Raw genomic sequence first — 11734 nt, 5'->3', positions numbered from 1 at the left:
AAAGGGAGTTTTTCCTCCCCACTGTCGCCAAGTGCTTGCTCAAGGGGGATTTGTTGGGTTTTCCCTATGTAATAATATTGATAACAGTAAGGTCTAGACCTTACTTTGTAAAGTGTCCTGAGATGACTTTTGTTGTGATTTGGCGCTATACAAATCAAATTTGATTTGATTTGATTTGATACCGTATTTGCTACTTAAAAATTTAAAGCAAATTCATAGCACTGCATAGGAACTCGCATCAAGGTTAGAAATGATCAAGCCTAAGAATAATTTGCTGACTGGTAGAAGTGGGGTATCCTGCCCACACTGAGTCAACATCATTAGTTAGCAGTAAACCTGCTGGTTGTATTTGTGGCTAGTGTGACATGTAGCTAAAAAGAGTATACATGGTAGTAGCCTTGGCTAATTTTATGGGCCTTTTGACACAGGAGTTTGGAAGACCATGTGACCTGAGTGGAGAGCATTCATTAGTATTTATATTCAAACCTCTAGGTAATACTTCATCACAACAAATGTCTTGCTTTCTACTAAGTCGGACTGATCCTTTTACAATAAAAAAAGGTTTTTACCTGTTTTGCATGTACTGTCTTAACTGTAATTACATAAAAACTGCACTGACCATTTGAAAACAAAATGTTTAACTAGTATTTTTTGTGACTATAGCATTTAATGCTTTCTGTAAAGCATTCTATTACGTATGCGTCTGTAAAAATCACTAGCAGTAGCCACTTACCTGGACTGGCACATTGTCGAAGAGCTTGGTGAGTCCTGAAAAACCGCATGCATGATGATTTAATAGCACGGCCACTATGCAGTTTCATGCAGGAAACGCCACCGAGCACAGGGGCTGAGCAGCTGGACACCACAATGCGTAGGAGGCTCGCCATGGTGCACACACTTGACACAAACGCAAGGAGGAGCTCAACAGGACAGACAGCACCCCTCCTGTGGAAAAGACACAAGAGACAGGGGCACCAGCAGATTTTTATCTGCAAGGATCATTTTGGAAAGTTTTTCTTTTAAATGGCCATTTACACATTTAAACATTAACAAACTCCTCAGTCACTTCTTTAAACTGCAGCACACTGTGACTGTAGTAGTAAATCCACGTTTCTTCACATCTGTTTCAGGTATGAAGGCAGCATAATAAACAAAAAACTGCACACACCATGGGCATACATTTCTGACAATATATTAATCATTTAAGTAAATTATCAAGCAAAAAATATCATTGTAAATTAAATACCTTTGGGCTGTAAATAATGTGGCTAAAATGCACTACACATAATCATCTTAACTGATAATAAAGTGTTAGTTACAACCTTAAAAAGTATCCCCCAACATAAATGATCACAAACCACAAACCCGGAGCAAACCCAGCTCAGGACTGGAGCAGCTCTTGTAAAACGTAACGGTGTTATTGGTTTTTATAAGCCAATAAGTAGCCAATAATCAGTTTTTCTTGAATCAGTAGCTTCCATACTATTTTTTTTCACAGTGTGTCATTCAGAGAACCTGGAGAGTAAAAACGTGGACTAAATGTGCTGTTGGCTGACCAGTACCGTGTCTCTGCCACTCAGACATAAACATATTGTCCTCCATGCGGCCACTTATCTTTTTGTCTGCGCCCCCTGCAAATTCTAGCGGGCGGTTGTGAAAGCGGATGTGGGATAGCTAGCGCTAGCTGCCAGCTCATTCACGCCCGTTTCGTTTCGTTTCGTGTATGAAGGTGATGTATGACTCAAAAGGCCCCGTACACACGCAAAAACGCGCATACCCAAGCAAATGCACGGTGAAACCGGACAGTGTCAAATTCAGCGGCAGATAACTCGACTGACCTTTGCAGACAGAGCCGGCTCTATGCAGCACAGGCGAACTTTGTGTCGACCCGGAAGACGTTTGGCGATCACGTGATGCATCAGAGGACATCTGCTAACTTCTGACATGCTCTCACTAATAGGACATGAAAAGCAATAAATAATGACTTAATGTAGTTTATGAAAGTTATACCAGCATCTTATTAACTAAGACTAACATAATTGTTCAGAGTTTATAGTGTGATACTATAAAATAGTATAGTGTAATCCGATTTGCTTGTTTAAGGCTTAATTTAGTTTTTTTATGTTAATATGTTTAGTTGGATGCATATGCATAAACAGATTTCTAGATAGACAACATACAACTGCATGCACACTGATAAAGAAATGTATAATTGAGCACATTTATATATTTACTATGTTAAAAATAGAGGAATCACAACTGTAGCTGCAGCTCTGTACTCTTCCATTGAGAGGCACTGTTTTAACATTTTAAGTCATCAATTTCTTAACTCCTATGTACAATAGACCTACTGTGAAATCAGTTATGATGAATTTTGTGATATAAATTAAATATGAATTGTGCAGCACTATAAAATACTATTTCACTATTATGTTGCAGTGCTTAATTCTTGACTTTTGGCTGGCTGTTTAGAAATAAAACATATTTATTCATTCATTTCAGGCTAAGTTTTTTTTGTGTGATTTTGCTGCCTGTAACACTCATACAGAGGAACAATCCCTTTGTCTGTTTTTATTCCTCTTATATTCAGCACATCTTTCCACTCTGTACCTGCAAGTCCATTCACTTACAGTACTGTATGAATATGTTCCTTCACACGTGCACTGATCATCTGGTTCTCTTTATCAGGCTCAGAGAGTACAATGCTTGCTGCTACACCTGGTTCTCATTTCAGCATTTCATACTAAAAACACCTCTTTTGAAGTCACTGACTTTGCTTACACATCTTTGATTTTCTCCCATATTCTTTCTTTCCACTTCCTTTTCTTTTCATTGACATTAAAACTATACATTTAACTAACATATATAGAATTTTGAGTTCAGGAAGTAGGTGGGAGGACATTTCTTAGTTTAATGTAGTTTTCATCGGTGCTTTACATCATGCCACTTTATATTAATTCATCCATTTAATTATAAATTCAAGTCAATTCAAATGTCTGGTCAATAAAAATTCTGCTGAATTCAAAATGTAATGTGAATACAGATGTTAGTCAGCTTAGGTTTAGTTAGGTTTAATTTTCCCCCTCCTTTATAACAGATTTGTCTTTTACAGACATAGAAAACAGCAGATTTTGGACATTTTAGTGTTTCAAAGTATGTTGAATGGCTTCAAGCTGAAATTATTTCCATCGCAACTATTACAACAATTATTCCTACTATCAACTTAATCATAATCAGCCTGTGCATAACGTACATGCTCATTTTGTCCAGGTTTGTGGGCAGCTTGAGGCTATTTGGAGTAACAATTATATATTGGCCTTGCTGGAGGAGATCACCTATGCTCAGTCTAACTCCCCAGTGGGCACATTTGCCTCAGATTTACAGCTTTGAACTAGTGTGAACCTTTCTAGATTGTGGCCTCTCTTAGCCTGTCAGGTTTATTTATGATTTCTGCTATTACCCTTCATTTAAAAGCTCTAACCTCTGCTGAACTGATGGCTTTAGGCTGAACTGCTCTGCCTCCAAGCTCACATTTTACTCCCTCATTCTCTCAATGCTCTTCTCTTTCCAACCCCTTTCTTTGTTTTTTCATCCTCCGTGTGTGTGACAGTCTGCAACAGTTGTGATTAATAACATTCAGGTATGTATCAGTCTCTGATAGATTGTTCATGGATGCTCAAATCAATCAGATCAATTGCCCTCATGCAACCATTCTATCTGCATATACAGTACCTGATATTCTGTATGTGAGTAAGTTTTTTCTCTTGATGAAGAACAGCCACCCACCCACAGGCAGCCCCCCGACACACACACACACACACTCAAAATGTGGAGAAAGACAGGAAGAGAGAGAGGCAGAGACAGAAAGAGAGGGTAAGAGAGAGAGAGAGATGGAGTGAGGGAGACTTTTCAGCATGAAAATGCTTTGAAGTCACAGAAAATTCCAGGGGTTTCCTGTTAACAAGCCTGGGGTGTAATGTGAACCAGGAGCATGTGCTTGTGCAGTCAGTATCTCTTTACTGGAGTGAGAAGTTACCATCACTGTAGTCTTTTCTCTTCCATTAGAGATGCATTCCAGATTTGCTCCACCTGTTTTTTTAAACATAGAGAATGCTTCAGCCTTCAGTGGGGTTTTGAATTAGGATTCAAAGTATAGGCATTACTCGGCTGGAAGTTTTGTGAGTGTTTCAAACTCTGAAATCGCTTTTAAAGAGCTGGTGAATCCATTTTGTCTGTTACAGATGCAACGCTGCTGCCTAAAGAGAAGCAGTGGTGAAAACAGCCCTACTACACAAATGTATATTTTTCCAGACGAGGATCTGTGAGCTGCTAGCCAGGTCCAGCCGTGTCAGTAAGGATGCCTAATTTCTATACCTCACACTTGCATCTGCTGTTGTTTGCTACTCTGTGGAGCCTCAGCTACCTGAGTTTGCTTACTGCCTGGCCAGATATCGGTCGAAGCAAGCCCAAAGAGCAGTTGGACCCTAACGTAAGGGACTGGGGAGACTATTCTGACCTCCCTCCAGGAATTGAGCAGGGACTGGGTTTGGATGAAGACACAGAACATGGAGACAACAGAGGACATGGAAAGTCACCCAGCCTGGCTCCGGAGCTGGATTTCTTAGCTGATTTTGCAGGCAAGGAAAATGAACTACTCAGCTAATGTATGTGTGTCTACTACTCACAACCCCTTTCTCCTCTCCAGGCAAAAAGCGGCTCTGGGTGATCACAGCCCCATCGCACAATGACCATTACCTTCGTTTGATGGAGAAACAGCTGGAAGACACAGAGCAGGTACTGTACTAAGATTTTGGTATCTACACCATATTGACTTAAGGGATAAGATTTCAGATAAGATTAGATGTTTAGAAATAGCAATATGCAATTTAGCTTAAAACAAGTATCCACTGTTTATCTCTTACATCTTCAATGACTTTTTTCTTTTTGTTTCTCTTCCTGTCTTTCTCAGAAAGGGCTGAACTGTCACCTAGCAGAAAGAGACACCTTCATCATCATCATCATCCAGAATGCCATGATGGAAGGTCGGATTCAGAAAACAACTTTGCAAGGAGATGCCACAGTAGAGAACCTGGACCCTGACATAGTTATAAAACTGTTGCACTACCTGGATCTAACAAGCCAGGTGACCACTTTAATTTATTTTTGTCTCTTGGCAAGACAAAAATAAGGTACTATCTATTTCAGATCATTTTATACAAAATAAACAAACAAAAAAAAAAACAATTTTTTTTTTTTTTCCTTCATGGTTTCCCTGTTCTTGACTTGTACTTTTTGCTCTTCACCAACTGTTTCAGGATCAAGGGTTTACTATGTTGGTTGTGAAGAAGAACCTTCTAGTCAGTGAGCAGTTTCCCTATCCGGTGCGTGTTGAAGCAATTTTGGAAGTCATAGACCAGTTCCCCATGAGGCAGTTGGAGAAGATGACCAGAAAAGGATCCAACTTGAGGTTTCATTTTACTACTGTGCCTTTCACTGAATTAAAGAGGGACTAAAGAGCGGTGTATTACAAAATAACCGGAAAAACTAATGATGGTCTCATTGGTCTCAGCTGATTTATTTGTTTTGCGCTAACTGGCAAACTGGCATATAACATATCAAATAGTATGTAGTAGTGTCAATGTGAGCATGTTATCATGCAGATGTTAGCAGACTAAGTAGCATGGCTTTAGACTCTAGTACAAACTGTGCAAAATTGGCAACTAAGAAACTGAACTTGGGGCATTATAGAACTTTGTGTTTATACCCAATTGTTAAAACTGCTCATATTTTAATATTTAGAATGTTGCTTCAATGTGTGCAAAGAATAATATTTGTCACAGCTACAGATAAGATATTATTATGTGTTATAAAAGTGAAATGTGAATTTAGTTAAAATATTTCTTGTAATTCTCGGAAACGTCACGGCATTTACACTCAACACAAATCCTCTGAGAGACATGCTGTTTGATGTGTATTACGCAGGTGTAAAACCACTAAAAAGAAGGTTGTGCTGAAAAGGAAAAAGGTGAAGAAGAAGATGGTGCTGAGTCCTCAGAGGCGAGGAAATTATACTTCTGCTGTTGCATTACAAAGAAAACCTCCACTGGACAAAAAAGCTGCCCTGAAGAGTAAGATCCAAGATATACTTAGTGGACGTTCGAGGTTTGTTATCCGCAAAATGCCTGCTGTGGGCTCCACAGGGGGAAAGGATTCAAGTAGGGGTGGATGGGCCACTTCTGACGGACAGGAAAAAAAGAAAGTGGACAGTCCTCCATCTGCGTCAAGGAGCAATGAAGAAGCAAAAAAAGACAGGTGCTGTTTCTTTGTGAAAATTTCAAAGTAAAGGGAACTGCATATATTTTGTGTTCCCATCCAGTATGTCATACCTCCTCATCCACTTACAACACAGAGACGCTTTTTATTAGTACTGGAAGACCATCAAAGTAACTTTTTTGTGTTCTATTGCAGGCCTGACTCCATTGTAGAAGAAGGAAAGAAAAGACAAGGAGGGCAAAACAGTGAAGATAAAAAAGAGGAGAATGTAAAGGATGACATGCAGGAAAAACAGAGCTCTAAGAAAAAAGGCAAAGGGAAGAAAGGGAAGAAAAGGAAAGGAAGTGGGAAAAAGTCCAATAGAGAGGTCAGTGAGGAGGATACAACAGCCTTGAAGGATTTTTTGGACAGTCTAAAGGGGACCAGAAGGTTGATGGTGAGAATATGCAATTTTTGCACTTTGTCTTTTACCCCTAACCCTGTTGTACAGTAGCATCAACATTATAAATGCATGCAAAACAATGAACTTTAAATATGTATCTATCTTTGATCAGCACCATCCTACCACCCAGTCTGAGTAATGAACCTATTTGTGTCATTTCCTGGTACTAGCTGATCTCAACGCCCAGCAGAGATACAACACTGTATGTCCAACAGAAAGAGGAAGTTGAGAAGCATCACTGTAACCTCGCAATGAGGAAGATCACTGTGGCAACCATTGTAGGTGAAGGCAGTGATGCCACACTCACGTTACAACATCATCAGCTCGGTAGGAAGCATTTGCATCTTTTGTTTGTTTGTGATATTTGCATTGAAAACATTTAGTTGTGTTATCGAGGTAATCAGAAGCCTATGCAAAGATATGATCTGTTTATAGATACAGCTTCTGTTACAATACTTTGAACAAATAGAGGAACATTGTTTTACTGTATTCTGCATGAGCAGAGGCAAACAGCAAAAGTCTAATTCCCTGTGAAATACATCAGTCTAGAAAGGTGTAGTTTTACATTTTTGCATTTGTTGTAATAAGAAGTATGCAGGTGTTTTTCATGCTTTATCCTATTTACTTAAGCTAATTTGAAAAAACTTCCACTGCAAACTGCTCTGTAAGTTAGTTGCCAGCATTTATTGTTGCACTGTGTGTTTCTATGCAGTTCTGCAGTTGTTTGAATGCAAAACAAAACTATGAGTCTACAGCCAAGCTATATCAGTTCTGTAAGTTTTTACAGAGGCACTGAAACCACAGCTTGAGCTAAATGATAACACATAGCTTAACATGTGAGTGTACGTCTGTGTTTATGTTCTAGTGGTGAGAAAGAAAATCTCACAACTATTTTGCTGATGTAGTTAATGATTTGTTCACACACTATACCAGGAAGTAACTCTTCAATTTTCTCACTGCTGTGGCATGTAGTAAGCAAATATTTAGTCAGCATAACGCAGGCCAGTACAACAGCCCTGCAACGTGCACTGTTTTGGAATCATAGTTTGTGTTGTTGTGGTTGTACTGGCCCACATTACACTGCAAAGTGTTGGTATTTTGTCTGCTACCTTTCCAGAAGGCCTATATGCAAAAACCTTCATTCATAAATGATGTTGGTTTATGATTATGTATGTGTTTCAGAATCAGAGCCTCCACTCAGTAAACTACCAGCGCCTGTCTCAAATCCAGGCCTGATCTCCCTGCTGAGAGCAGACCTTGGCTTGTCGTCCTCTGACCTCTTTTCCATGACAGTCACAGACTATGATATCAAACCCAATGTAAGAAAGGGGTGTGTGTGTTGGGGAGTGGGGCGGTGGGGGTGGTGGTTCACAAGCATGCATGCTGCCTTTTTAGCACAGTTCTTGCTAATGTTCACATCTGGAAGAAGTCTGGTTTACAGCTGCGCAGTATGATGAGAACAATATATGCCTCTTCTGCAACATTTCAAATGTGTGTGACAAAGATAGAGCCATCACAATCTTTCTGATCTTGTGGAAATCTAAAGGAATGCAGCATATTTTTTTAATTGATATATTAGCTATGGCAGGGTAGTGATAAGTACTATCACCTCACAGCAAAGAGGGTCTGGGTTCAAGCCCTGCCTGACCTGATGCCTTTCTGTGTGGAGTTTGCACCTGTGTAAGAACAAAAAATTAATAAATGCTACTTTTTGTATTCATCCAACTTGTTTTCTTGTTGTCTTACACTATGCCAGGAATTGTTTATGATGTAGGTTCAGAGGTATCTCACTTAATTGGTTCTCTGTTTTTTGCCTAATCAGCTTTTATCTTCCCCCAGAGAGTCTTTGAGGCTCCTCCATCAAGTCCTGCTCTGTTTGAATACATTGACAACTTTCCCTCGAGACGCTCAGAAGAAGAAAAAGAAAGGAAAAGTCCTCCGGTCTGCTCCAGTGGCAAGCAACAGCCAAGGGTAGAGAACTCACTGCTCAGGTGGAGTAATTCACTGCTCATCATTATCTGATACTACACAGAGACACATAGTAGTAGTAGTCTGGAGCCTCTCAGAAATCCAATAAAACATTTCCAATTAGCATCCAATGATGTTGCATACAACTCCAAATGAGAAAAAAATTGGGACACTATGTAAAATCAAAATTAAAACAGATTTACAAATCACTATTTTCAGTTTTAATTGTCATTTTACACGGCATCCCAACTTTTTCTGATTTGGGGTTGTGATATTCTAGCGGGATTTTTATATACTTTTAGGTTCACGTCTACGAGGAGACTGCTGATCATCTCTGCTCCCTCTGAGGATGACTACTCTTTCCAACAGCAGCTCTCTGCTCTGAGGGGACAGGAGTGTCACCTGGGTCCGTAAAATGTTTAAGTATAAAAAAAAATGCATTTTATTATTTGTATTCACACCAACACTTAGTGTTAAAATACACACTCATGGGTCTTTCCTTAGGCATTCGCCATTTTGCCATGTTAAAGCTGACTGGAGCAGGAGCTAAAGCATCAGGAACTGTTGAGCTATTTCCCCTGAATGGTGAGTTACAGTTATGTGGGGAAGTCTGTGTACTACAATGGAAACAGCAACTTAGAATTTAGTGTCAATATTGGGTACATTAATGTGAACAAAGTAAATATGAATGTTTTTTTATGTTTTAAGGTTGAACTATCATGATACATTTTCTTACAAAAAAGTGAGAAAGTGCAATGTTTTTGTTGTTGTTGTTTTGTCCCTCTCTACGTCATTATTCTTCCAGGTCATAGTCAGACTGAGGTTGAGCTGTTACCCCGTGACATGGTCAACAATCTGAGAGAACAGCTGAAGATCAGCAAGGACTATTTCAGCATGCTGATTGTGGGGAAGGACAGCGATGTCAAGGCATGGTTCCCATCACCCATGTGGTCCTTAGATAACATCTATGACCTGGTGGACTCCATGGAGCTCCGCCTCCAGGAGGAGAAGCTGCAGAAGAGACTGGGGATCCACTGTCCTGAGGACAGAGGAAGAGGAAGCAGCGAGGTGGGACACTATCATGAGTATGATGAAGACAGGGAAGAGGAGACATACTTGCATCACCAGTCAGAGGAGTAATGAGGAAGCAGCAGGAAGAAGAGGAAGTGGAATGAAGAAGAGCTACCTACATACATTCTTGAGATGACAGAAAATACATGAACACATAGATTTGTGAACACATAGAACTGAAAAACAATGATCGCAAACATCTTCTGGACTCACAGGACTCAGTACATAGAATTTAAATAGATGATACTGGTACTGGATACTACAAAAATCAGATGGATATTTTAGTGTTTGCACATTATAAATATGAAAAGTGAAGCAAAATATAGTGGAATGGCTCTTAATGAAAGAGCATACTGTACATAAACTCTTCAGCAGTTTTTTTTTCTTGAAAATCTGGTGCTCTATTATTATTACAGGAACAGTGAAACAGGAGGAAAGTTCATCCAAGGCTGAGCAGATTGTACTTCTTGGCAACACTTCTGTCCAGTATAATGTCGACAGTTCCCCTATTAAAAATCATGATGAAATTCAAACTGCATTTAAATGAAACAAAATGTTCATTTTTTAACTCTCAGCTAAACATCTGTTTCTTAAAGAGCTGCAGTCTGCAGGCACCTCAGGGTCAGCAAAACACAGAGAAAATAACGACTAAATGTTTGCATGCCTCAGGACATTCTTTTATAACATCTCTTTGAACAGCATAATTTAACTTGTATGCAAAGTATTTCAGTTGTTGAAAAAATATATCATGAATATAAACATGCATGGTAACAGATGTTCCATGGGTATTTTAATTCAGCTATGGGATTTCTTTACAGTTGCTTCCACTGGGGAACATGGAAAGTCACCAAATGCCATGCAAACAAATTCACAATTTGTAAATGCACAAACATGATTTTAAAATGAGAGAACTTTTTATTTTGGTTAAAAATATGCATTTCTCACACAAGATCTTCAGTCCTTTTCGAAGCAGTCCAGACCAGTCCAAGGCCCAGTGAAGAGACTGTTGAATATTAGATCACTAAGATGAGATCACATGCAGGCTCAGCTTGAGGGAAATATATCTGACAAAATGAACCACCAATATTGGAGATTCATACATGGTACCAACATCTTGCAGGAAAGAGGGAGGTACACCTTTAATAGTTATGTAAAATGCAAAGACAAGGCTGAACTTTTTTACATTAAAATCTCCAGAATTGCAGTTTTGTAAATACTCTGGAAGGCAAAGGTGAATTTGTTTGAAATGAAGTTTTGTCATTTGTAAATTGGAGTAAAGATCAATTTAAAAATGGCCCAAAAATGTACCTGTATGACAAAAATGGAAAAAGTAATAGGATAATCCTGAAAAGTGGTTATGCTATATTTTAAGGTAAATTAACAGATGGCAGTTCTGGCATCATACCTCAGTAATAACAGTAATAATAGGCTACATCTATATAAATATATTATCATTGTTTAATTGTTGCCGAGCTGCAGCTGGAGTCTGTAATGCTAAAAGTCACCTGAACGTTGGTGTCAGCGTCTTAGGCTGCTGAAATTAATTACTTCAAATGAAATTCTTAGCACCCGATTTGGGGATTAATGCCCACTGTTCAAATTTTTTTGTGCTTGCATGTTTTATTTATTTATATGTGTCTAGAATAATGAATGACAACTTGAATGAAACAAATCAAACAGAACAAACAATTAAAACCATTACCCACAACCTCATTTTATGCAACATGGTCACAAGCTAAAGCCACCACAAGTGAACAACTTTACAACCTCTGAAACTACAAGCTTTTACAGTTTGTCTTTATCATGCAAAGATAATCCTACGATAGCCATGACATCCACTAGGGGGACTGCTCAGCTCTCTTTAGACTGAATGATGTACAGTACAAGTGAGTCAACTCACAGAAAGCATTCTGAATTCTCTAATGTGGCCACAGCTCAACAATGTCAATACCTAGTCACAACCTAGTCAGATATGGCAGC

At 39.0% G+C, this 11734-nt stretch overlaps 2 protein-coding genes across 2 annotated transcripts in view; one reads left to right on the top strand and one right to left on the bottom strand.

Annotated features, from left to right (window-relative positions):
- Positions 1–1943, bottom strand: part of nnt (nicotinamide nucleotide transhydrogenase) — a 27363-nt gene extending 25420 nt beyond the window's left edge. The window contains exons 1-2 of the mRNA XM_020605943.1: positions 1839–1943; positions 734–945 (exon numbers count right to left, since the gene is read on the bottom strand). Coding sequence (XP_020461599.1) covers positions 734–887 — 154 coding nt within the window. The 5' untranslated portion in view covers positions 888–945; positions 1839–1943. The remainder of the gene's footprint in view (positions 1–733; positions 946–1838) is intronic.
- A 2414-nt stretch (positions 1944–4357) lies between these two features.
- Positions 4358–10445, top strand: ccdc80l2 (coiled-coil domain containing 80 like 2). Its single transcript, XM_020605945.1, has 12 exons — positions 4358–4637; positions 4706–4794; positions 4970–5143; positions 5316–5467; positions 5983–6312; positions 6469–6709; positions 6886–7042; positions 7898–8034; positions 8555–8706; positions 8986–9089; positions 9188–9268; positions 9489–10445. Exons 1-12 carry the CDS (start codon positions 4358–4360, stop codon positions 9821–9823), a joined length of 2232 nt encoding a protein of 743 aa, XP_020461601.1. The 3' UTR covers positions 9824–10445.
- The last annotated feature ends 1289 nt before the right edge of the window (positions 10446–11734 follow it).

The sequence above is a fragment of the Monopterus albus genome, unplaced genomic scaffold, assembly GCF_001952655.1.
Source record: "Monopterus albus unplaced genomic scaffold, M_albus_1.0 scaffold75.1, whole genome shotgun sequence".
Lineage (NCBI taxonomy): Eukaryota > Metazoa > Chordata > Actinopteri > Synbranchiformes > Synbranchidae > Monopterus > Monopterus albus.
The sequence above is the reverse complement of the archived record's forward strand: the minus strand, read 5'-3'. Positions and strand labels throughout refer to the sequence as shown.